Source organism: Mobula hypostoma, chromosome 6 (genome assembly GCF_963921235.1).
Source record: "Mobula hypostoma chromosome 6, sMobHyp1.1, whole genome shotgun sequence".
NCBI classification, from domain to species: domain Eukaryota; kingdom Metazoa; phylum Chordata; class Chondrichthyes; order Myliobatiformes; family Myliobatidae; genus Mobula; species Mobula hypostoma.
In genome coordinates this window covers 114,676,834-114,704,698 of record NC_086102.1, presented here as the reverse complement: position 1 = coordinate 114,704,698, position 27,865 = coordinate 114,676,834, and the positions used below count along the sequence as shown (strand labels likewise).

General features: G+C 42.3%; 1 protein-coding gene across 1 annotated transcript in view; it reads right to left on the bottom strand.

The window, feature by feature from the left end:
• Positions 1-258: 258 nt before the first annotated feature.
• lancl1 (LanC antibiotic synthetase component C-like 1 (bacterial)) overlaps positions 259-27,865 on the bottom strand; it is a 104,257-nt gene continuing 76,650 nt past the window's right edge. The window contains exons 6-9 of the mRNA XM_063051501.1: positions 18,994-19,176; positions 12,527-12,703; positions 4,935-5,007; positions 259-1,281 (exon numbers count right to left, since the gene is read on the bottom strand). Coding sequence (XP_062907571.1) covers positions 1,205-1,281; positions 4,935-5,007; positions 12,527-12,703; positions 18,994-19,176 — 510 coding nt within the window. The 3' untranslated portion in view covers positions 259-1,204. The remainder of the gene's footprint in view (positions 1,282-4,934; positions 5,008-12,526; positions 12,704-18,993; positions 19,177-27,865) is intronic.

Here is a 27,865-nt window from a genome sequence, read left to right as displayed (position 1 = left end):
AGAGATCACAAATAAAAACTTAATGTTTCTAATTATTTGTAAGTTTTTGCTTGATATTAAATATCAATTGTTTATTTATAATAGCTTTAAATACTTCTGAATGGTAAAATAATTTAAAAACATGTCAAAATTCCGACAGCTTGGATAGCTGACTTCTAGAAGAGTTGGAGATAAGACTTCTCCCCACTATCACTGAAGACTTAACACTGGTCCCTAGAATGGTTCAGGCCTGTAAGATAGTAAAAGGAAGCAGAATATACAACCAATGTATTTGAAGAAATTTTAATTTGCTTCTATTGGCAAGTTGCTTTCCCTCAATTAAGTCATACATTTTGAGATAAAATCAACTTAGCACATAATGTAGAGTAGAAAGGATATCCATATCCTGCAGTTACTCAGTTTTCAGTAAATATGGTACTATATACTTCCCACATCATGCCAGAGATTTAAAACTTAACATCAGCAATGTTGAATCAAAGTTAAACAATATATTTATAGAATGCAATATACTTATTATGCAAACAACAGACTAAACCAGAGCAATCAATACAAAAATAGCACATGTTAACAATAGTTTTTCCTCACTGGCCAGTTCTCAATACCAGTTTTAAGATTGCTACAATCACAAAATAATGTATTTTATGTTGGTAATTGAGTGACGTGTTTTTTTTTATTACATTTTCCACATCTTGTATAGGTATCATTTTTGAAATGTACGTTCATGTGTCTTGGTTTTCAACAATCAACAACTGTCATACTTCATACAATCACTTGCCTTATTGAGGAACTGATCTTCAAAGATTATAAAGCTATAATAAATGATGGCAAAAATACTTAAATATACGAAACAAAATTGTACACACCGCTGTTCTAATTTGTCATTATGTTTCGGATAAACACACCAAACAAAGGTTTTAAACTGATTTAATGTGCAGCATTGTCAGAACTGTTATAATATGGCTACTCAAAGTCACTCAAAGCTTTGAGAACTCATGGCATCTGTGGCTAGCAGACACCGCAGTACAGAAAGAGAAATATTTCGCTACATTCCTCTTAAGACATTAGAGTTAGCAGAGGAGCACTACTAATGGGTTAAGTGAATCTCTCCATTGGCAGTATGTTCCACATCCAAAACAGAAATATGCAACATGCAAAAGGGAAGATTGTATCACATCCAGTAGCTTATATTCATACCATGTCTGATTTATACTTCAAATGCAGGGAACTTCGCCTTTGTGGGCTGCAGCATGTCAGCAAGGAAGTAAATAGTTCCTGCTATTCCTTAAATTAAATTAACAAAATGATTAGTTCTGTTTAGCAATTGATAATCAGAAAAATAAACTGCATCGTTTTTGTTACACCCAAGACATGGATATATCAAAATTACTTGTAAAAGACATTAATTTCTCAATTCCTTTTAAAATGCATTGCTGCCATTTAACTCCATGCTTTCTCTTAACCTTGACACTAAACAGAACATAAAGATAGGGCAAACTAACAGAAAGGCAAATGTATGTTGACTTCTAGAAGGCAGAAGGAATTAGTTTAGTTAAGCCTTTAATTACTAGTTTAATCAGTTCCACTTAGCACTGTGGGCTGAAGGGCCTGTTCCTGTGCTGTACTACAAGAAGATCTGAGAACAAAAGCAGACCTGTCTCACTCCAATTACATACAGTCCTGGTGAGTGTGCTCCTGGAATACAGCTGTACAGGTCTGGTCAGGCTACCCAAGGAAAGCTATACTTGTGATAAAAGGATACAGTGAAGATTTCATCAGCTTAATTCCTGGGTTGGGTGAGGTGACTGCAGATTAAACATCCTAAATCTGCATTCTTCTCAAACTTCCGCTAATGCCCCACCTCCCCCATCCGTTATTTATTTATTTATATACACACATTCTCTTTCTCTCTCTCCTTTTTCTCCCTCTGTCCCTCTCACTATATCCCTTGCCCATCCTCTGGGCTCCCCCCCTCCACTTTTTCTTTCTCCCTGGGCCTCCTGTCCCATGATCCTCTCATATCCCTTTTGCCTATCACCTGTCCAGCTCTTGGCTCTATCCCTCCCTCTCCTGTCTTCCCCTATCATTTCGGATCTCCCCCTCCCACTTTCAAATCTCTTACTATCTCTTCTTTCAGCTAGTCCTGACGAAGGGTCTCGGCCCGAAACACCAACTGTACCTCTTCCAAAAGATGCTGCCTGGCCTGCTGCATTCACCAGCAACTTTTATGTGTGTTGCAAGAGATATTATCTTTTCCTTTGTAAGGAAAAGAAGCAGGCCAAGATCACATTTCGAAAATCACCGCTATTGCCACTGCTTTAGCACAGGTTCTCATTAATTGCACATAGTTAGTGAATGGTACAAAGTAATCATTATATGTTGGCACCAGAAAGCTGGCACAGTGTCTATGTTACCTTGAGTGGATGAAGGTAAACCATACATTCCTGTTCTTCTTGCCATGTGAGAACTATCTTACTTAATCTTCATTGTAAAAAAATTGCCACTGATCTACCGTTTCACTGATATGGTAGTGATAACTTGGTTTATTATTGCCCCATGTAATGTGAAAAATTGTGTTGCATATCATCCATACAGATTATTTAATTACAATACTGCATTGAGATTGTACAAGGGAAAACAATAACAGAATGTAGAATAACAGTGCCATAGAATTTAGATTTTGAAAAGTGGAACAATTCTGATAGAAGTAGTGAGTAGACCTGCACGATAGCTTCTAATGAGTTGCCAAGCACTGGCATCATCAGAGGCAGCGCTCAGCAGCCAGTCCATCCCTCCAAATGTAACCATCCCTTGATCCATTCACTCCCAAATAAAGCACAATTACAGTAACTTTTGTTCATCTGAACATCAATGAATTTGCTTCAGATAATTACTTTAATTTCATATCAGAGATATGATTCAAGCTCAAAGTAATCTACTATCAAAGTACATACATGTCAAGGTACAGCATACTACCATGAAATTCATTTTCTTGCAGGCACTCACAGTAGAAAAGGGAAATGCAATGAAAAACAACACACAAAGGGAAGAGAGGCAAACAGCCACTGTGCAAATAAAAAAATTAGTAAATAAAAAATTCTAAGAACATGAGTTGTAGGGTCCTTAAAAGTGAATCCATAGGTTGTGGTGAATGAAGTACTGACCACAGCAGATTTAAAATATGGAAGAAAATGTCGAACTCGAATATAGTCAAGGACAGTGGAAGCAGACAAATCAATTGTCTTTGTTCCTGCCATGTGCTTAGAGATGGAGGTGGCCATTTTGTGGAACTATTTTACATCCTCCATTTTGTGAGATAAAGTTGCCTGGCTTTTAGTGTTTTAAAGTATACACAATGTTGCTTTGGGTAATCTGCTAGACTAAAGGTAATTTCCAAATAAGAAGTTATTTGTGAGGTGTTCTTTGATACAATATAACATGCAGGTTTGTGAATATTGGGGTCTGTGCCTGCCTGGGGTGATTCAAACTGGTTACTGAAGAGAACAAAGAGCCATGAATGACCAGTTGCCATTTCTGGATCAGATCCAATACACAGCTATTAAAGGTCAATCAAGTGACATACAGCTAATGACACTGAAAGGCAATGTTTGTATTGATAAGGAATGAATATAAAAGCAAGTACAATATAAAAGCAAAAATCAGTGATAACTTTTCCTAGAGAATCACCATTGCGAGGAAGAACCCCTATGCCAGGGGCTGGGAGAAGACGGGGTCAATCGTCTGGCCATCGGAGATCCCTTATTTTGGTGTGGAAAATTGGGATAGTGGACTGAGTGAGTATTGGTAGAGCAATAGCAAAATTCATGTTTTAAGTTGTCAGCCCTGGGTCAACATTGTTGTTGTTTGTGCAGAGACAATAAAGTCTGAGCTTTGATTAATTATGAGTTGCATCATTAGTTTCCTAACCTAATTCTATTGATGAATGGTCAACATCTTATTCACACTGGTTCAAGAGCCTGATGTTTGAAGGGTAATAACTGTTGCTGAACCTAGTGGTGTGGGACCCAAGGCTCCTGTACTTCCTGTCCAATAGTACTAGTGAGAAGAGAGCATAGCCTGGATGATGGGGGTCCTTGTTGATGGATGCTGCTTTCTTGTGGCAGTGCTCTTTCTAGATATTCTCAGTGGTGGGGAAAGTTTTGCCTGTGATGGATTGGGCTGTGTCCAGCACTTTTTGTAGATTTTCTGTTCTTGGACATTGATGTTTCCATACCAGGCCATGATGTAACCTGACGCTCTCCACTGTGAGGTTTGTCAAAGTTTTAGATGTCATGCCGTTCCATATCATCAGTCAGTTAATCATAAGCAAAATGCTATCTGCATGTGAACTCCTCACTGCCTTTGCTATCTACCTTGCAATGCCTGTCGCACTTAGCTATTGTTTCCAGACAGATTGCAAAAGCAGTGAGATTGTCGGTATGCATTCACAAATCAATCAAGGTGACATGGCAATTTGGGCATAATGATCCCTACTGTTTCCTCTAAAAGGTCAGAAGCTGAATGTTTACCTCTTTTCCTTGAGCTTCTTCAAACAAGGAAGTTATATGGAACCTTAAACTAGAACAGTGTACAATTCAGTTCTCTGCATTATTGGAAGGACATTACAGAGGGTCCAAACAAATTTAAGAGAATGGTTCCTGAGATAAGGAACTGACAGGTCTAAGGGCAGATTACCACAAGCTGTGTGTAACTTCTCTAAGGAAACAAAAAGGAAGAGTAAGGAGTGATCTCATAGACACATACAAAATAACAGGGTTCTGCTCCGAGTGAAACTCTGACCCAAGGAAAAACTTCCATACTGGAATCTGAATTTATTACTTGCAGTTATGAAGAAAAATTATAAGATGATGGAGAAAGGGCTGAACAAAACAGGAAAAGCAAATTCTAGATAGAAAGAGATTCTAATCCCTTGTTACCTTCAAACAGGGAGAAAGGAGAGTCCGGTGTCCGACAGCCATGTTTCCCATAATCAAGGCACCATTCTGCAAACTTAAAACCAAATATCTTCAGTTAGAGGAAATCTGTTAAACATGAAACAAAGATACATAATAATGTGACAGTGGAAAAGTGTGTATGGAACCGGAGGAGAAAGCAGATGTACTTAATGAATACTTTGCTTCAGTATTCACTACAGAAAAGGATCTTGGCGACTGTAGAGATGACTTGCAGTGCACTGAAAAGCTTGACCATGTAGATATTAAGGAAAAGGATGTGCTGGAGCTTTTGGAAAGCATCAAGTTGGATAAGTCTCTGTGACCGGACAAGATGTACCCCAGGCTACTGTGGAGGCGAGGGAGGAGATTGCTGAGCCTCTGGCGATGATCTTGGCATCATCAATGGAGATGGGAGAGGTTCTGAAGGACTGGAGGGTTGTGGATGTTGTTCCCTTATTCAAGAAAGGGAGTAGAGATAGCCCAGGAAATTATAGACCAGTGAGTCTTACTTCAGTGGTTGGTAAGTTGATGGAGAAGATACTGAGAGGCAGGATTTATGAACATTTGGAGAGGCATAATATGATTAGAAATAGTCAGCATGGCTTTGTCAAAGGCAGGTCGTGCCTTACAAGCCTGATCGAATTTTTTGAGGATGTGACTAAACACATTGAGGAAGGTAGAGCAGTAGATGTAGTGTATATGGATTTCAGCAAGGCATTTGATAAGGTACCCCATGCAAGGCTTATTGAGAAAGTAAGGAGGCATGGGATCCAAGGAGACATTGCTTTGTGGATCCAGGACTGGCTTGCCTACAGAAGGCAAAGAGTGGTTGGAGCCAGGTCATATTCTGCATGGAGGTCGGTGACCAGTGGTGTGCCTCAGGGATCTGTTCTGGACCCCTACTCTTCATGATTTTTATAAATGACCTGGATGAGGAAGTGGAGGGATGGGTTAGTAAATTTGCTGATGACACAAAGGTTGAGGATGTTGTGGATAGTGTACAGGGCTGTCAGAGGTTACAGTGGGACATCGACAGAATGGGCTGAAAAGTGGCAGATGGAGTACAACCCAGAGAAGTGTGAAGTGGTTCATTTTGATAGATCAAATATAATGGCAGAATATGGTATTAATGGTAAGACTCTTGGCAGTGTGGAGGATCAGAGGGATCTTGGGGTCTGAGTCCATAGGACACTCAAAGCTGCTGTGTAGGTTGACTCTGTGATTAAGAAGGCATATGGTGTATTGGCCTTCATCAGTCATAGGATTGAGTTTAGGAGCCGAGAGGTAATGTTGCAGCTATATAGGACCCTGATCAGACTCCATTTGGAGTATTGAGCTTAGTTCTGGTCGCCTCACTACAGGAAGGATGTGGAAACCATAGAAAGGGTGCCGAGGAGATTTACGAGGATGTTGACTGGATTGGGGAGCGTGCCTTATGAGAATAGGTTGAGTGAACTCGGCCTTTTCTCCTTGGAGCGACGGAGGATGAGATGTGACCTGATAGAGGTGTATAAGATGATGAGGGGCAATGATTGTGTGGATAGCCAAAGGCTTTTTCCCGGGGCTGAAATGGCTAGCATGAGAAGGCACCGTTTTAAGGTGCTTGGAAGGAGGTACAGAGATTTTTTTTTATATGCAGAGAGTGGTGAGTGTGTGGAATGGGCTGCCAGCAACAGTGGTGGAGGTGGATATGATAGGGTCTTCTAAGAGACTCCTGGAAATGTATATGGAGCTCAGAAAAATAGAAGACTGTGGGTAACCCTAGGTAATTTCTAAGGTAAGGACTTGTTCGGCACAGCTTTGTGGGCCGAAGGGCCTGTATGGTGCTGTAGGTTTTTCTATGTTTTTGTATTAAATTTTCTGTTAACGTCCTATAATGCTGGTGATCACTTTGCCTAGTCCCCTCTGAGCAAAGACGGGAATACAGTGGCAATTTGCACATTGTGCAGGTGTGCAGGTGTGCAGCAGTATGCTGCATCAAATCACTTTCACCAACGTTACTCACATCTCATAGGTGATGAAGTACTTTAGTAAAGGTGTGCAGATATAAAATAACTTTCTATGCTCAATGAAAAGCAGAACAAGCTTCCATTTGTTAACTGCAATCCCAGAATATCACAGGCAAATTATCTTCCCAATTTACATTTCCTCACAACAAACAGTGCTCAGTGCCAGAACAACATGTGACTGATCCCCAGCACTGCCACCAGGAAGCTAACAAAATAGTAAAATATTTTGCTTTCCTGTTCTTTTTCCTCCATTCCCAACAGATCAATTCTCACAGCTTCCAGCTAACATAAAGCAGACCAAAGTGTGCTATGACGAGAATACACATAAAATTAAGATGTTTGCTGGCCTGGGTTAGCATCAGTGACATCAGCGGTTGGTCTGCCACCTGCCCTCAGGGGAAGGAGAGATAAGGAACAATGGAGCAGCGTCTGGAGATGTGTAATGAAGGGACGGGGGAGAGAGAGCTGTCTGGAACGGCTCCCCCCTTTGAACCCTGAACTGTTTGAATTGATGGACAGGCGATACCCCAGCAGGGGGATAAAAAGGGACAGGTTCGCTAAGGCAGGACACACACGACACCCGAGGTAACGAGACCCTGGAAGCGGTGCGCCTCTCACGAGTCGGTGGGAAGTACCGGACAACGCACAGGGTGGAAAGGTACGATCAGCGGGAACCCGGTGTGTGTCCGCCCTTGCTTGGGTGCCGGGTTCACTGCAGAGGATCGACCGCATCTGGAGGAGGGGTCACAGTCGGTGACCTCAGGTGACATCACCAAGGACCTGCCCAAAAGCTGCTTGTGAGCCATATCGCCGGTCTGTGAGTGAAGCCGTGTCTGAATGATCAGTCGTTCCCGTTCTCTCTCTCTCTCTCTCCCCCCCACGTTGTCCATTGCCATGGCAACGATTACTGCGAACTGAACTAAATTGGACTGAACTTTGTGTCACTTTGAAATTGGTCATTTATCCCTAGACAACGATAGAGCTTGATTGATGCTGTTATCTTAATTCTGTGCACATGTGTGTTTATCATTGCTGAACTGTTGCATTTATTATCCTTTCGATTACTGTGTTGCTTGTTTCTTTAATAAAACTTTCTTAGTTCTAGTACTCCAGACTCCAACTGAGTGATCCATTTCTGCTGGTTTGGCAACCCAGTTACGGGGTACGTAACATAAGTGGGGTTCTCGTCCGCGATTTTGAACGCTAAATTTGGGACGGAGTAAATTGATTGGGTTAAAATTCCCGAAAGAAAGAAAAGACAAACAGCAGAAATGGAGGCTGAGGAATTTATAAAGGCGCCGACCTTGGAGGCATTAGAGGATGCCAGGAAATCGGAATTGATAGCTGTGGCCAAACGGTTGAATCTTGCTAAGGTGAAGTCGACAATGAGGAGAGAGGAGATACACAGAGCTATTGTAGAGCACTATGTATCTAAAGGTGTGTTTCCCCAAGGTGAGCTGGGGGTGGTGTCTATTGAAAAACCTGCTGGAGACGCGGTACAGGTACAGCTTGAAAAACTGAGACTCGAGCACGAGTTCCGGGTACGACAGTTAGAACACAAAGAGAAGCAGGTAGAAAGGCAAGAGAGAGAAAGACAGTTGGAGAGAGAGGAGAAAGAGAGGCAATGGGAGCGAGAAGAGAGAGGGAAACAGAGGGAAAGGGAATTTGAGCTGGAGAAGTTAAAGATAAGGGCCGAGCAGGGGCTCGTGCCGAACCAAGGTGGAGGGTTCCGGGCGACCCAGGAGGTTAGGCTGGTTCCCCCATTTGACGATACCGACGTGGATCGGTACTTTCTCCACTTCGAAAAAGTGGCTATAAGTCAGGAATGGCCAAGGGATAAGTTGGCTGTGTTACTTCAGAGTGTACTGAAAGGGAAAGCCCAAGAAGCTTACTCCGCTTTGTCCGCGGAAGATGCCCAGAGGTATGAGGTGATGAAAGAGGCCATCCTCAGGATTTATGAGTTGGTCCCGGAGGCATACCGGCAGAGGTTCCGGAATGCGAGGAAGCAGTGGGACCGCACGTATTTGGAGTTTGCCCGTGAGATGCAGACATATTGTGAGCGTTGGTGCGCCTCGAAGGGGGTAGAGGGGGATTATGACAGACTGCTGCAGCTGATCCTGATTGAGCAGTTTAAAGGTTGTGTCCCTGAGGGTATGAGACCCTACCTCGATGAGAAAGAGGCAGCCACGTTAGCCGCAACTGCTAAGTTAGCGGATGAGTATGCGTTGACGCATAAAATGAAGTTTGCCCCGAGTAAAGGCTACCAGAAGGGTAGTCAGGACGGCGGGGAGAGTCCGCCGGAAAAGTCAGAAAGTAAGCCGGGGACTAGTGAAAAGGATAACGTAGACCGGCAGCAGTCTGGTAGGAAGTCTCCTGGGGTTGTCTGTTATAATTGTGGGAAAGCCGAACACTTTGCGTCCAGGTGCTTTGCCCCAAAGAAGGAGATGGGAAAAGGAAAAACAGCGATTTTGAATGGCTGTATCGAGCTGTTAAGCGAACCGCTAGGGAAGGACAGGTCTGAAAAAGTCCAGGAAGGGCGCAAGAGGTTTATCTCGGCCGAATTGGTGTCAGTGAAGGAGGGTTAAAACCAGTTCCAGTGCGGATCTGGAGAGACACGGGAGCATGTCAGTCACTGATACTGAAGAGTGTATTAGAGTTTAGCTCAGAGACCCAGACTGGGGAGGTAGAGGTCAAAGGTGTTGGGGAAGGGACAGAGTCAGTCCCTTTGCACCAGATATACTTACAAAGCAACCTGGTCTCTGGACTAGTCACGATCGGGGTGAGGTCCGAATTACCGATGAAAGGCGTGGAAGTCTTGCCCGGTAATGACATCGCCGGAGGAATCGTGTTCCCAGTCGTGAGATTGACAGGTCAGCCTGCCAGCATTGAGGCCCCGCCCATGGACTCACAGGTTCATCACGGGACCGCGATAGTGAATTTAGCTGAAACGTTTCTGCCAACCTTGTATGAGACGGGGTGTAGTGAGACAAGAGGTAGTGAGGGAGCTGGGACGGACGTAGCAGTAGCCAGGAAAGAATTTGTGCAGACGCAGGAGCGAGACGAGGGGCTGATGGTTTTGGCAGAGACAGCTCTCTCTGACACAGCTTTAACAAGGGAACTAGTAGGCTATTGTGTGGAGGAGGAAGTGCTAAGGAAAAAAGGGAAATCAAGTACAGTACCCGCAGATGAGGAGTGGGGGGTGGTGCAAAAGAGTTATGGGGATGAGGTTTTTAACATGGCCCACGAGGTACCCCCCGGTGGACAGTTTGCGGTGCTGGACGAAACAGTTGGTGGAATCATGAAAGAGATTTACCGGCTGCCCAGGGGGAAGAATGTTATTGATCATGACCGACGCGAACTGAGACGGTCACCGGCTTTTGATATGCTAACAAACCTAGTCGGTGTTAGCGTGGAAATCAAGGAAGCTAGGGGCCCCCTGATAAGAGGAAAAAACCATTTTGAAAAGATTAGTATGGGATCGATCAGATGGGAGAAGGCTATTGTTTTGGCCAGGTCTACTGATAAGGTCTCTCCTTTAATCCCCGAACAAAGCGAATCTTTAGAAGAAGTAATTAAACGACTCGCACCCGTGTGTTTGATTGTCCCGAGGCAATGCAAAGAACTGGGACGTTGGGTGATGTCTGTTACAATAGGTGAGCCTAGCAAACAACATTCATATATAATGAGTAATTCAGTGACTAAAGGGCTGATGAACACAGAGGTGTGTATTGGCAATTTAATACGGCTGTCTGAAGCCAGCTTGATAGTGAACCTTGAAAAAAATGAATTCGGCCACACAAGGGTCACTTACCTGGGAATTGTGGTGACACAGGGGCAGCTGGCAGCGATGCAAGCTACAGTGCAGGCTATCGCTGACCTCCCAACCCCGACAGACAAGAGGGCCCTCAGAAGGCTCTTGGAGATGGTGGGGTACTGCAGGAAGTTTTGCAATAACTCTGCGGTCAATACCCCTCCCCCTCCTACTAAGCCCTTGCGAGAGAAAACTGAGTCGGAATGGGACGACCCTTGCTATTGTGGTCCGGGACAAAACCAAATGAGAGGTTACATTGATCGAAATTCATCAGTGTTTTTGGCCACTATGAAGTTTGCTGAGTTGGAGCCTGGTCTAAGGGATTATTAATAACACATATAAAAGGAACAGAAAATGTGATGACTGTCTGTCAAGGTGTTGACAGCTTCAAACTCGCTGTGTTAGCCAAATAGCTGATAAAGATGTATATTTATGTGTGTATCAAATAATGTATTCATGTTTGTAATTTTTACCTCCCGGTAAAAAGCCTTAAAGGGGGGAAGTGTGACGAGAATACACATAAAATTAAGATGTTTGCTGGCCTGGGTTAGCATCAGTGACATCAGCAAGTGGTCTGCCACCTGTCCTCAGGGGAAGGAGAGATAAGGAACAATGGAGCAGCGTCTGGAGATGTGTAATGAAGGGACGGGGGAGAGAGAGCTGTCTGGAACGGCTCCCCCTTTGAACCCTGAACTGTTTGAAGTGATGGACAGGCGATACCCCAGCAGGGGGATAAAAAGGGACAGGTTCGCTAAAGCAGGACACACACGACACCCGAGGTAACGAGACCCTGGAAGCGGTGCGCCTCTCACGAGTCGGTGGGAAGTACCGGACAACGCACAGGGTGGAAAGGTACGATCAGCGGGAACCCGGTGTGTGTCCACCCTTGCTTGGGTGCAGGGTTCACTGCAGAGGATCGACCGCATCTGGAGGAGGGGTCACAGTCGGTGACCTCAGGTGACATCACCAAGGACCTGCCCAAAAGCTGCTTTGTCAGCCATATCGCCGGTCTGAGTGAAGCCGTGTCTGAATGATCAGTCGTTCCCGTTCTCTCTCTCTCTCTCCCCCCCCCACATTGTCCATCGCCATGGCAACGATTACTGCGAACTGAACTAAATTGGACTGAACTTTGTGTCACTTTGAAATTGGTCATTTATCCCTAGACAATGATAGAGCTTAATTGATGCTGTTATCTTAATTCTGTGCACATGTGTGTTTATCATTGCTGAACTGTTGCATTTATTATCCTTCCGATTACTGTGTTGCTTGTTTCTTTAATAAAACTTTCTTAGTTCTAGTAATCCAGACTCCAACTGAGTGATCCATTTCTGCTGGTTTGGTAACCCAGTTACAGGGTACGTAACAGTGCCAACCATAAATATGTTAAAGTGCCAAGTGAGTAACAAGTTGACGTATTTATATTTAAGCATTTTCTTTGATAAATGGTTTACTTTTACTTACTTAGCGATCAGCACAGTAACAGGCCCTTCCAGCCCAACAAATCTGTGCCGCCGAATTACACCCATGTGGCTAATTAACCTTTGGAATGTGGGAGGAAACTGGAGCACCCAGAGGAAACCTACGCAGTCACAGGAAGAACTCTAAGACAGCAGTGAACAGTGTTCCTTACAGATAGCAGTGAGAATTGAACCCAAGCTGCTGGTGCTGTAAAGCAATGCACTAATCACTATGCTACCATGCTGCCACAATAACGTGTTGGTAATGCCTCCCCACAAATAGACACTACTACATACCTTGCAGGCTCTGTACAAATACTTCTTATCTTGAGTAAGATTGAACATGGCTAGAAATCCATAAGCATTCCCTGCAGGCCCGTGGCATAGTCCATATCCTTTCTTTAACAGTCCTCTCTGCCAAATTACTTCAGTGCAATCAAAAGCGTCTTTCAGGTATTTTTCATCCTTGAACGTCTATTGCCAAATTAAAGAACAGATTAAATAAAAGCAAAGTCACAGAAAACCTGGACACATTACAAAAGTATGCCATGAAATTTGGTTATTTAATTCAATTCATAACTGACAATGTTCAGAATCAAAATCTGGTTTATTATCAACTTATGTGGTGTGAAATTGTAATTTTACAGCAGCAGTATAGTATAAAGACAGAAAATACTAGAAGTTACAAAAATAAATAAAGGTTGCAAAAAGATTAATTGCTTCTCTATCTCTTCCCCGATGGCAGTAATGCAAAGAGCTGGTGAGGGTCCTTAATGATAGAAGCCATCTTCTTGAGACATCACCTCTTGAAGATGTCCTCGATGGCGGGAGGATTGAGTCTGCGATGGAACTGGCTGAGTCTACCATCCTTTGCACTCTCTCATGATCCTGTGCCTAGGAGGTTTCATCCTAGTGTGTGATGCAACTATTTAGAATGCACTCAACTATATGGCTCTAGTAATTTGCAAGTCTTTGGTGACATAGCAAATCTCCTCAAACTCATAATGAAGTAGAGCTGCCAGTCTGCCTTCTCTGTGACTACATCAATGTATTGGGCCTAGGATAGATTCTCCAAGATGCTGATGCCCAGGACCTTGAAGCTACTCACTCTTTCCACTGCAGACCCATAGATGAGTGTGCATGTTCTCCTGACTTCCCCTGGTCCACAATCAATTCCTTGGACATGTTGATGTTGAGTGCAAGGTTGTTTTTACAACACCTCAACCAGCCGATCTATCTCACTCCTGTACACCTCCTTGTCACCATCTGAGATTTTGCCAACAAATGGAATGTCATCTGGGAATTAATAGATAGCATTTGAGCTCTGCTTACCGACACAGTCATGAGTGCAGACAGCATAGAGGAGTGGGCTAAGCACGCATCTTTGATTGTTAGGAATGAACGTGTCATTGCTGGATCTGAAATATGGCTGCTCGATTGATAGCTACTAGGGGATGATGGCATTGAATGGCGAGCTGTAATCAATATTAACAGTAGCTTGATGTATGTTTTGTTGTTGTCTAGGCACTCCAAGGAGAGTGGAGAGCTATGGAGATTGCATCCGTTGCAGGCCTGTTGCAGCAGTAGGCAAATAGTAGCGGGTCCAGATCCTCCCTCAGGCACAAGATAATACTAGCCAGAAGCAAATCTTTCAAAGTAACCCATTACAGTATACGTGAGAGCTATCGGCAGGCAATCCTTTAGGTAGCTCATCCTGCTCTTCTTGGGCAGCAGTATGATTGCTGCCCTTTTGAAGGAGCAATAATATTCAAGAAATGTTTCGTCCTTCCACAATTCCCTTCTCCCTTAACTGGCCAACATTTTTTTAAAATACATATTTAAAGATATGGTTAAACTGGAATGAGTGCAGAAAAGATGTGAGGTTATAGCCAGGACTTGAGGATTGAACTGTAGGGAGAAGTCAGCCAGGCTGGGCCTTTACTCCTTAGAATGAAGGCTGAAGGGGCAGAGATAAGGTGCATGTTAACAGTCTTTACCCTAAGGTAGGGGAGTTCAAAACTAGGGGGGCATAGATTTAGGGAGAAAGGGGAAAGATTTAAAAGGGACTTGAGGGGCAAGTTTTTCAGGCAGAAGGTAACAACTTTTCCTTCCTGTTTATCAAGGATATGTACTTAACCCACTACTCTATTCTTGCTACACTCATGAAGGTGTGGCTGGGCTCAGATCAAACAACATCTACAAATTCGTCGATGACACCATTGTTGTTGGCAGAATCTCAAATGGCAACAACGTGGTGCACAGGAGAGATAGTTTGGCCGGTTAAGTCCTCTCACAACCGCAGCCTTGTGCTCAACATCAGTAAGACCAAGGAACTGATTGTGGATTTCAGGAAGGGGTAGTTGGGAGAACACACACCAGTCCTCACTGAGGGGTCAGCAGTGAGAAGGGTGAGCAGTTTCAAGTCCACATCTCTGAGGATCTATCCTCGGCACATATTCATGCAATCATGAAGAAGACACATTAGCAGCTATACTTTATCAGGAATTTGAAGAGATTTGGTATGTCATCAAAGACTCTGGCAAATATCTATGGACGTATAGTGAGAGCATTCTGACCGGTTGCATCACTGCCTAGTATGGAGGCTCCAATGTGCACGGTCGAAAGAAGCTGCAGAGAATTGTGGACACGGTCAGCTCAAACACAGGCACAACTCTCTATGCAATCGAGAACATCCTGGTGATGCGTCAAGAAAGCAGCATTCATCATTATAAACCCTCACCATCTTCGATGTGTCCTCTCTTCATTACTACCATCAGGGAGGCGGTACAGGACCTGAGGACCAACACTCTGTTTTAGGAATAGATTCTCCCCTGCTGCCATCAGATTTCTAAATGGTCCATGCACACTGCCCCACCATTCCTCTTTTGCACTATTTATTTGTTGGAATTTACAGTATATTTTATGTCTTGCACTGTACCATTGCCACATAACGCACTTCACATATGTCAGCGATAATAAACCTGATTCTGATGAATATTTAGAACAAGCTGAAAAAGGAAGTGGTTGAGGCAGGTACAATAGTATCATTTAAGAAAGTACTTTGATAGGTACATGAAGGGGCAGAGCATAGAGGGATATGGGCAAACTGCAGGAATTTGGAACTAGCAGAGAGGGTACAGTGGTTGGCATGGATCCAATGGGCCAAAGGGCCTGTAGCTCTGCTACATTGCTCTGTGCCTCTACCTACTATTCACTTCAACCATTTATCCATTCATCATCGAAAGAGGTTTTCTCTGAAATCACCATAGGATTTCTAAGTGACCATTTCTAACTGACAGCCTCCAATTCTGTTCTCCTCTGAGGTGGAAGCATTCCCATACCCATTCTGTCAAAATCTTTCACCAGTTAGTCTATCCACTTCTCATCAGTCCTTCTGAGTTACTTACACCTTTTTCTAATGAAAGGTTCTGCAATAAAGAACATAGAATAGTACAGTACAGCACAGGAACAGGCCCTTCGATCAATGACATTGTGAAAAATTAATTAAACTAGTCATTAAATGCCTAACTAAACTAATCCCTTCTGCCCACACAATATGCTAATCTCTCCATTCTCTGCACATTCATGTGCCTATCTAAGGAGCTATACTTTACTAGGAGTTTGAAGAGATTTGGCATGTCAACAAATACACTCAAAAACTTCTATAGTTGTACCATGGAGAGCATTCTGACAGGCTGCTTCACTGTCTGGTATGGAGGGGCTACTGCACAGGACCGAAAGAAGCTACAGAAGGTTGTAAATCTAGTCAGCTCCATCTTGGGTACTAGCCTACAAAGTACCCGGGACATCTATAGGGAGCAGCATCTCAGAAAGGCAGTGTCCATTATTAAGGATCTCCAGCACCCAGGGCATGCCCTTTTCTCACTGTTACCATCAGGCAGGAGGTACAGAAGCCTGAAGGCACACACTCAGCGATTCAGGAACAGTTTCTTCCCCTCTGCCATCCGATTCCTAAATGGACATTGAATCTTTGGACACTACCTCACATTTTTTTCGAAATATAAGTATTTTGGTTTTTGCACTTTTTAAAATCTATTCAATATACGTAATTGATTTAATTGTTTATTTATTATTACTTATTTTATTCATTTATTTTTTCTCTGCTAGATTATGTATTACATTGAACTGCTGCTGCTAAGTTAACAAATTTCACATCACATACTGGTGATAATAAACCTGATTCTGATTTTGATTTTAACTGCTTCTATCATATTTGTTTCCACACCATCCCTGGCAATGTATTCCAGGCAGGCTGTTTAAAAAAAACTTGTTCTGCGCACTTTCTTTTAATTTACTCCCTCTGACCTTAAGTACATGCCCTATGCATTCCAGCCCTGGGAAAAATATACCAGTTAGCAACTCTATAAAGGCTCCTCATAATCTTATGGAAGTTTATAAGATAAGGTCTCCTCTCAGCCTCTCCAACTTCAGAAAAAACAATGCAAGTTGGTCTAATATCTCATGGCATAAGCCCTCTAATCTAATCAACTTCCTGGTACAACTCTTCCGCACCTTTAAAAGCCACCACATCTTTCCTATAATAGGGTACCAGAATTGAATGGAGTATGGCGGATGCAGCTTAATCAGAATAACGTGAAGCTGCAACATATCCTTCCAACTCTTGAACGTAATGCCTCAACTAATAAAGGCGAGTATGTCGTATGCCTTCTTTACCACCCTATCAACTGTAACTCATCTCTGCTATCTTGTTCTGAGAGTTCTTTACGGCAACCAATGATTTTAACCTCTCTGAATGTGATTATTTGATACAACTCATTCTTATATTTTAAAAGCACTTATCCCGTTACCCAGCTCATCATCAAAAGACATCCACCTGCTCAATATACCCGCAAAATAGTGATTTGATAAGTATGCCACTTTCCTTGGCAAAGGTGGCATTTTCCTGTTTATTTCTTAAAGGCCTTGCTCACATTCCATCCTTCCTTGTTTACTGATCTTTCTGTCAGCCTCACATTGCAGTCACTGGCCTCAAGAAGCTTGAGCACTTCTGTCACTTTCACTTGTCCATTTAAAATTTCCTAATGTGTTACCAAATGTACAGCAATTATGGACTAGAAAAAACTAATTGGCCCATCCAGCCTGACTCACACAACTGCAGAGTTTTTTGTAAACAATCTTTACACTCCCTGTTTTACTTTGGAGGCTCCAAACAGGAAATGGTACAATATCTCACTAAAGTTGCTAATATCCAGGAGCAAGACACTCAGTGTTAAAAACAGTTTATTTAAGTTATTGGACTACACTGCCTCCTGCTAGCTGGATGCCGTATTTTCATGAATAAGTTGAGCTGGTTGGGTAGCACTGGACAGATGGATAGTTAGTAGCACGTTATTCTCTCCTGTCTTGCTCCCATTACAGTTTTTAAGGAGATGATAACTGATGGTTTATACTGAGGATAAGGCAATGTTTGAAATTTTTTTACTCTTCACTCTTCCTTTGGTGCAGCTTGCAGCTCCAACCAAGAAGTTAATTAACTGACACAAATCCATGGCTCTGATTAGGCCACACTAAAGGCTTGCGAGGCAGAAATAAAAACAGTGCAGAGAAACACTGTTCATTCATTTTCCTTCCTTCTTTGTGGGAAAGTGCTATATTTCCATTCTATCCACATCCACAACAACACCAGCAATTCAGCAACTCACGCTAGCTATGAATCTATAGCTCACTGATCTGAGTGACATTAACTGTAATATGGTGAAAAAACTTCAACTCCATAAATCTGTATACAAAACAACAGGCTTATAGAGCACATAACATTTACAGTGATGAAATGGACATATGATATTTATTTCTACAGCACATGAGACTGTTCTCATTATATCCAACTCTGCATAATTTTAATTCCTTTATTCTTCATGTAATTACTTAGCTTCTCTTAAAGCTATGCTTGCTAATGGGAACACATCTTATTTACTGGAAACCTGAGATCCTCTCGGAAGAAAGGGATCCTTTCACCTTGGCTGTCACAATGTAGCTCATTAAAAAAGGTTGTCATTTATCATAAAACAAAGCAAAAATAATGAGATTCTAACTGAAAAATAAATTTAAAAGGAAAATTTAGCAAATCAAAATGAATGGCAGATCATTTCTGTTGAGCTTTAGTATTTGATGCTTGTAGTTATGAGGTTATACAATAATGATGTTTAATATGGCTTTTCCCCAATCCAAGCTCCAATCAGTATATTTTTAAGAATTCCTGATGATTATGTTACAATCTAATTTAGTTAAAACTATAGTTGACAAAGCAATCAATGGGTAGAATCCAAATTTTTGCTACAAACACAAGTTTACTTAAAGTTATATTTACCTCAAATGTAACCAACAAATTAATATAAACATAAACATTTTCTTTAACTCTTGAAATAATCCTGCTAAAATGATAAAAAATATAAATAACAAAAGTCACGATTTAAAATTGTTTGTATTTCCAATTAGATTGTTTTCAAAAGAGTACAAAGAATAAGCTGGATGGCCCCTCGAATCTATTTTACTGTACGATTATGGCTTACCTTCAAGTCATAATTTCTGTACTATCCCCATTTGCCTTCACCTTTGTAGTCCAAACATAGAATGATCTTAATCACAAAAGATTATTTTAGATTTTAAAACAGAACATTATTGTCAATGTTGTAGTTAAGGACAAATACTTTTACCTATTCTGCAAAGAACGTTAAATATAATCAACAATGCAGATTTTATTCATACTTGTAGCCACAGAATACCTTATAGGCTTGTATGAGCATATAAATGACTCCGGGTGACCCATGGCACCAATGAACTAGATTATCTCTGGATTCACCAATACATGGAGGATAATTTCCAGATGAAAATTTCAGTTGACATACATAATCCACACTGGGCTTCACCAGATTTAGGAGTATATCTTGTTCGACCCCCAACTCTGGCTAAAGAGAAGAAAAAAAAGAGAACAATAGGAATAAGAGTTTTCCTCTTAAAGTAGCAATCAGGGTTTGAAATAGTCATTCTTTACTTTTGAGACAGTATGCATAATTTTGGATAAATTGCTACATCATTATCTGTCAGATAAGTGAACAGTTCACAGCTCAGATTCAGAATGGGAAGATGTGATAAGCAGGAGGAATGCAACTGCAATTTAGTAACTACTTACGGGAGGACACATCAGCAACAGACACTGCTTTCTTTCATTTACATTAATACAATCATTGAGAGGCAGTCAAATTTGTAAATAAAAATTAGTTGTGAGGAGGCAATGTAGAATCTTGAAAAGGGATTTAGAAAAGTAGATTATAAAACAGAACATTAGCTAATGAAAATTAATATAACCGGTATGAACTTATGTGCACGTGAATAATTAGAGTTTAGAACAGCACAGGGGCAGACCCACAATGTCTGTCTGTATTTTAGAAACATAGACATAGAAAATCCACAGCACATTACAAGCCCTTCGGCCCACAATGTTGTGCCAACCAAGTAACCTACTCTAGAAACTGCCGAGTCTTCTATTCCTCTAAGCTCCATGTACCTATCTAAGAGGTTTCTTAAAATACCCTATTGAATCTGCCTCTACCACCTTCGCTGGCAGTGCCTTCAACGCACCCACCACTCTCTGTGAGTAAAAATTACCTCTGACTTCCAAGCACATTAGAACAATGCCCCCTCATGTTAGCCACTTCAGCCCTGGGAAAAAGCCTTTGGCTACCCACATGATCAATTCCTCTCATCATCTTATACACCTCAAGCAATACACATCAAAGTTGCTGGTGAACGCAGCAGGCCAGGCAGCATCTCTAGGAAGAGATCTCTTACTAACTCTTCCTTCAGTTAGTCCTGACGAAGGGTCTCGGCCTGAAACGTCGACTGCACCTCTTCCTAGAGATGCTGCCTGGCCTGCTGCGTTCACCAGCAACTTTGATGTGTGTTGCTTGAATTTCCAGCATCTGCAGAATTCCTGTTGTTTGTGATCTTATACACCTCTATCAGGTCGCCTCTCATCCTCTGTCGCTTCAAGGAAAAAAGGCCAAGTTCAGTCAACGTATTCTCATAAGGCATGCTGTCCAATCCAGGCAATATCCTAGTAAATCTCCTCTGCACTCTCTCTATAACATCCACATCCTTCCTGTAATGAGGTGACCAGAACTGAACACAGTACTCCAAGTGCGGGTCTAACTAAGGTCTTATATAGCTATAACATTAACTCACTGCTTTTGAACTCAATCCCACAGTTGATGAAGGCCAACACACCATAAGTCTTCTTAACAACACTGTCAACCTGTGCAACAGCTTTGAGTATCCTACTGACATGGACCCCAAGATCTCGCTGATCCTCCACTCTGCCAAGAGTCTTACCATTAATATTATATTCTATCTTCAAATTTGGTCTACTGAAATGAACCACTTCAGACTTATCTGGGTTGAACTCCATCTACTACTTCTCAGTCCAGTTCTGTATCCTATCGATGTCGTGCTGACAACCCTCCAGACTATCCACAACACCCCCATCTTTTGTACCATCAGCAAACTTACTAACCCACCCTTCTACTTCCCCATCCAGGTCATTTATAAAAATTACAAAGAGGAGGGGTCCCAGAACAGATCCCTGCAGAACACCACCAGTCACTGACCTCCATGCAGAATACGAACTATCCACAACCACTCTCTGCCTTCTGTAGTCAAGCCAATTCTGGATCCACAAAGCAAGGTCTTCTTGGATCCCATGTCTCATTACTTTCTGAATAAGCCTCACATGGGGAACCTTATCAACCTTATTTCTTTAATAGTGCTATCACATTCTCTACTTTCCAATCTGTGGGAACTTCTTAACCACTCTTGTCAAATGGCATCAGGGCCCAGAATCAAACCCAGATCACGAGAGGTATGAAGTGGCAGCATTAATTCCTTTCACTGCCACATAGTCTGCTTAGGTTTATATGGATCCAATTATTAATTTGGTGGGATGATGCTCTGTCTTTCAGCAGTTAAAACGTAACACCAACATTTATACATAACTTCCTTCAATGAAAATTTTAAAATTCATATGACAAGTTAAACATTAAGAGCATTATGTGCTAAGCCATCAGTCCAGTTGGCAGGTAAATTGGCCATTATAAATTCCACCAATGAGCAGGTAAATCATGCAAATGGCGAAGGTGAAGGCAATGTTAGATTAATCTTACAGTAGGTTAAAATGTCGGCACAACATAGTGGACCAACGGGCCCTTACTATGCTGTAACATTCTATGTTAATATGAGAAGAATAAAATGAAATGATTGTAGGATTAGTATAAATGGGCATTTAATGATTGGTGTGGATTCAGTGGACTAAGGTGACTGTTTCCGGGCTTATATCTCAAAGGTTCTATGACAGCGTGACAAGTGAAATCAGTCAGCTTTCTCTATCTTGTTAGTTTTCTTTACATTTTCACTTTAATTGCCTTTTAACTGCTTGTTCAACTGGCATTTGATACACTAGGTGGCAGCCTATTCCACGACTGATAATTAACTGCAATGGAGCTGTTATTCAACAAAAAGTACACTTCCATGAAACATGTGGCTTCATGTACACAATCATGGGCAAAGCAAGAACACTCAGAACACACACTTTTGGATGGAGAGCAGGGCTTACTTACCAGAATAATATTTTGATTAATTTACAAAAAGTTGACAGACAACCCAGGCCCTTCAGAAGTGAAGTTAAAGAATACTTATGCTCACAAAACATCTCCTTCTATAGCAAATGATACAATTGTTAACTCTAAATATGAAACGGACAGATTTTGTTAAGCAAAAAATAAGGAAGGTAGCTAAAGAATTGTAAGAAAGAAGACACGAGACTGGAACCTGGAGTAAAAGGTAAACTGCTGGGATACTTAGCAGGTCATTCAGCATCTACGGCGGCAGAGGAATGATCAATATTTTGGGTCAAGACCCTGCACCAGGACTGAGTGTGTAGAAGGAAGATGGCCAGGATATAGAATAAAAAGATTGTTGTTCCAGAACATTGAATATAGAAAAGGGATTGTTGGGCATGGAAAATCTTTCAGGAGTTATGGGATAGTGCTTGCAGACAGTTAATATAAACAGGAACCAGTCTTCAAAAAGAAAAAATCTTTAAAAACACTAAAACATGCCAATGGATGTGGGATAGTCTGATTTTGCCCCATCATAATATGCAAAGGAAGACAATGGGGACGAAGGGTCTCAGCCTGAAACGTCGACTGTACCTCTTCCTAGAGATGCTGCCTGGCCTGCTGCGTTCACCAGCAACTTTGATGTGTGTTGCTTGAATTTCCAGCATCTGCAGAATTCCTGTTGTTTATCAATTTATGTTAATCGTCCCTCATTAATACTCCCAGATAAGATCATGGAAGGTATGAAGTAGCCATCTCTTATATACATAGTTAAAGACATATCCCTGCCACTTAATACATTCAAGACATACTCGTTTTGTCAATTAATATTCTGGATGTTTGTATATCCAAGGGGCAGCACCCTCCCCAACACTTATAAAAGAACTATATTCTGCATGTCTGGGGTTTTGTGCTCAGAGTTCTTCAGGCTATTCAGCAGTATATGAATAGTTAAAGATGTCTTGCAGATGTGAATATAGGACATAGAAATCTACAGCACATTACAGGCACTTCCGCCCACAATGTTGTGCCAACCATATAACCTACTCTAGAAACTGCCTAGAAATCCCCTACTGCGTAGCCCTCTATTTTTCGAAGCTCCATGTACCTTTCTAAGAATCTCTTAAAAGACCCAATTGTATCCACCTCTACCACTGACGCTGGCAGTGCACTCCATGCACCCACCACTTACTGTGTGGAAAAACTTACCTCTGATATCCCCCTTGTACCTACTTCCAAGCACTTTAAAACTGGTTATAGTATGTGCTCATACTATAAATACCTAATTCTTCAAATTTACTTGTCTACACCCAAAATGTTAACATAGGTAATAATAATGATTCCTGCTGCTGTCTGTAAGGAGTTTGCATAGTCTCCTCATGGCCACTGGGTTCCCGCCCACATCGCAAAGATCACATGGCTGTAACTGGGTGGCGTGGGCTCGTTGGACTGGAAGAGTCTGTTACTGTGTTGTATCTCTAAATAAATGATTGAAACTGTCATCAATAACCTATAATTATCTTTCTGTTCATAAAGTATAAATTTTTACATTACCACAGAGATAAAGAGAAACAAATATATTCTACAGAAGACCTTCTTGTCCTGCTGAATAAAGACCCTTCGCATATCTAACTCAAGTCAGTGTGCGTGGCTCATTTACTGTCAAAACACTTCTTTACCGCCTATTCATTTGTGTCGCTATTGACTGGGAGCTATGGAGTTGCACTCCAGGTTCTCTCTGTACATCAATGCTTACAGATTCTTCCAGAAAATATGTTGTACACATTGGCATCAATGACAGAGGTAGAAAAGGGGGTGAGGTCCTGAAGACTGAATACAGGGAGTTAGGCAACAGGTTAAAAAGTAGGACATCAAGGTTTGTAATTTCTGGATTATTCCCAGACCCATTTGGTAGTAAGGGGAAGGAATTTTCCATCTGGGCACATTGCCTCCTGGACTCAATATTGCAAGTTTAGGGAGTAGAGGATATGCCTGGCCTGAGATTCTGAGTTTGTCCTGCTGTTCTGTATTTCGTAACTCCTACATTCTTTTCTCTCGGTTTCTCCCATTCACTCATTGACTAAATAGCCTTGTTTATTGCTTATTCCAAGGTTACTCTGGTTTTACCCTATCAGACAACCCTGCCCCCACCTTTGCTGCAGCTAAACAAGCTTCTTTTGTCTCCTTTTCGATTCTGATGAAGCATCTCTGAGCTGAAACAATGACTCTATTACTTTTATCATACAGATACAGCTTGACTTGTTAAGTACTTCACCAATTCCTGGGTTTGTTCTAAATGCTCTTTGCATATCATATCATTAAGAGCAAAAAAAATCAGAAAGAGACAAACGTTGACATTTTTAGAATGAGGCAATACTTCCCTTTCTGCTATCCCTCTCTTCCTATGTTATGTTCCCTTTGCTATATTAATTTTGCTAGCATATGCTCTGGAAAACACCCGTCACTTACATTACAGCGGAGTATGGGCCCTTTGGCCCATGATGTTGTGCCAGCCTTTTAACCAAATCTAAGATCAATCTAATGCTGCCCTTCTACATAGCCCTCCATTTTTCTATCATCCATGTGTTTATTTATGAAGTTTTAAATGCCCCCAATACATTAAAAAAATTTATTGACATACAGTGTGGAATAGGCCCTTCCGGCCCATCAGAGCTCAGCTGGCTGGTAATCCCCCAATTTAATCCTGCTCTAATCATGGAGCAATTTACAATGACCAATTAGCCTACCAACTGGTATATCTTTGGACCGTGAGGGAAGCTGGAGCACCCGGAGGAAACCTACGAGGTCACAGGGAGAACGAACAAACTCTGAACAGGCAATGGGGGAAATCGAACCTGGGTCACTGGTACTACAATGCATTTGTGGCAACCATTAAGCTACCGTGTTTCTATTACAACTCCTGGCGGGGCATTCGATGTATCCACCACTTGGTGTAAAAAAAGTTACTTGTGAATATTCCCTGTATACTTGGGAAAAACTCTCCAGCCGTTCACTCAATTGATGCCTCTCATCATTTTGTACACCTCTATCAAGTCACCTTTCATCCTCCTTCACGCCAGAGACAAAAGCCCTAGCTCACTCAATGTATTTTCATTGAACATGCTCACTAATCCAGGCAGTATTCTGGAAAATCTCCTCTACACTCTAAAGCTTCCTCATTCTTCCTACATGAGGCAACTGTAATTGAACAAAATATTCCAAGTGTGGTCTAACCAGGGTTACGACATTACTTCGCAGCTCTTCGTACCTAGTCCCCAACTAATGAAGGCCAACATACTATATACCTTCTTGACAACCCTGTCAACTTGTGCTGCAACTTTGAGGGATCTATAGACATGGACCCAAGATCCCTCTGTTCCATCACACTGCTGTGAATCCTTCCATTATCTCTGAATTCTTTCCCAAATGTGGCTTTCCAAAATCAATCACTTCACACTTTTCTGGGTTGAACTCCATTGGATACTCCTCAGATCATTATGCATCCTGTCAATATCTCTTTGTAACTTACAACAACCTTCCACACTATCTACAACACCATTAACCTTCATGTTACCTGCAAACTTACTAACCCATTCTTTCACTTCCTCATTCAAGTCATTTATTAAAATCACAAAGCGCAGGGGTTTTAGTACAAATCCCTGCAGAACATCACAGATCATCAACTTCCATGTAGAAAATGCTTTATCTACTACCACCCTCTGCCTTCTAAGGGCAAGCCAATTCCTAATCCACACAGCCAAGTTTCCCTAGATCCCATACTTCCTGCCTACCATAGAGAAACTTATTAAACGCCTTACTAAAATCCATATACACGTCATCCGGTGCTCTACCTTCATCAAAGTGCTTTGTCACATCCTCAAAGAATTCAATCAGGCTTGTGAGGTAAGACCTGCCCCTTACAAAAGCAACGCTGATCATCCCTAACCGGGCTATACTTCAAATTATTCTCAAATCCTATCTCTAAGAATCCTCTCTCTGTTTTGAAGTAGTGAGTGAGAGAGCAACATCTTGTAGGGTGGGAGACATTTGAAAACTGCAAGTCTCATTGGGAAGTACATTTTCAGTAGGTCTTTTTTTCCTGTTAGTACATAGCTAGTATGCTGAGAATGAGTTCAGGGTCAGTGGTATGTTCCTTGTGTGAAACGTGGGAACTTCAGGAGATCTCCAGTCTCCCTGACACCTACATCTGCACGAAGTGCACAGAGTTGCAGCTCCTTAGAGAAAAATGTTAAGGAACTGGAGCTGTAACTCAATGACCTTTGCTCATATGGGAAAATGAGGAGGTGACAGATAGGAGCTACAAGGAGGCAGTCAACCCCAAGTTGCAGGAGGAAGGTACCTGGGTGACTGTCAGGAGAGGGAAAGGGAATAGGCAGCTAGTGCAGAGTTCCCCTGTAGCCATTCCTCTCAATAATAAGTATACTGTTTTGGATACTTTTGGGGGCGGGGGCAGGGATGACCTCCCAGGGAGTAGCCACAGCAAGTAGGTCTCTAACACCGAGTCTAGAATTGTGGGTCAGAAGGGAAGAGGGGACAAGGGGCGAACTGTAGTGATAAGGGATTTGTTGGTTAGAGGAACAGAAAAGAAATTCTGTAGATGAGAGAGCAAGATTCCTGGATGCCAGGGTCAGGGACATCTCGGATTGAGACCACAGCATTGTTAAATGGAAGGGTGAGCAGCCAGAGGTTGTGGTCCATGTTGGGTAGGATGGCTGATGAGGTCTTGTAAAGTGAATCCAGGGAATTAGGTACACAGTTAAAGGACAGGACCTCTAAGGCAGTGGTTCCCAACCACCGGGCCGCGGAGCATGCACTACCGGGCCCGCGAGGAAGCGATATAATTTGGTCAGCTGCACCTTTCCTCATTCCCTGTCACGGCCACTGATCAGCCATCATGCATGCGAGGTCATGACCCGCGCGTCATTCGTGTCAGGGCGGGAAGGTGATCAACTCCTCGAGCTTGCAAATGACGACGGGCTGAAAAGTATGTATGACATAACATCTCTGTCGGCATTTTGGATCAAAGTCAAGGCTAAATATCCTGAGATAGCCACGAAAGCACTGAAAACGTTGCTTCCATTTCCAACATTTTTCTGCGAAACGGAGTTTTCTGCAATGAATGCAACGAAAACAAAACTGTGGAATAGACTGGACATCAGGAACCCCGTTCGAGTATCGATGTCTCCCATCAGCCCTCGATAGACGGTGTTGTTGCAGGGAAACAAGCCCAGGGCTCCCACTGATTCAGCGATATTGGTGTGTTGCAATGATTTTATATATTCATACGGGGAAAATATTTGCTGTGCGTTTAATATCCAAATATTACTTAAAATGTTATGATGTTATTGACTTATAAGTGACCTATATAACCATATAACAATTACAGTACGGAAACAGGCCATCTCTCCCCTTCTAGTCCGTGCCGAACGCTACTCTCACCTAGTCCCACCGACCTGCACTCAGCCCATAACCCTCCATTCCTTTCTTGTCCATATACCTATCCAATTTTTCTGTAAATGATCGTATCGAACCTGCTTCTGCCACTTCTACTGGAAGTTCGTTCAACACTTCAAGCTCCCCTGATAATTGACTTATCATTATATCCATGCGAGGAAAATATGCGCTCTGTGTTTAATATTAAATTCGTTAGATAAACCTTTTTAGAAACAAAATTGAGTGTATTACCCACTTATCACCTATATTCCGGTAGTGATTAACACCCACCCCTATGAACAGAATCGCCAAAAAGGATTTGCTCGGGGAGGGGAGGAATCGGCAGGTCATGACGCGCATTGGTGCCCGCGCAAGGCTTCATGGTCATTGTCGTCTTTTGGGTAAACAACGCATTTGACTGCTACTCTGCTACTCTTGTTCGTTGGCAACCTTACCCCCACCCCCCACCCCCGGTCGGCCGATCCGCAGTGCAAAAAAGGGTTGGGGACCCCTGCTCTAAGGTTATGACTTC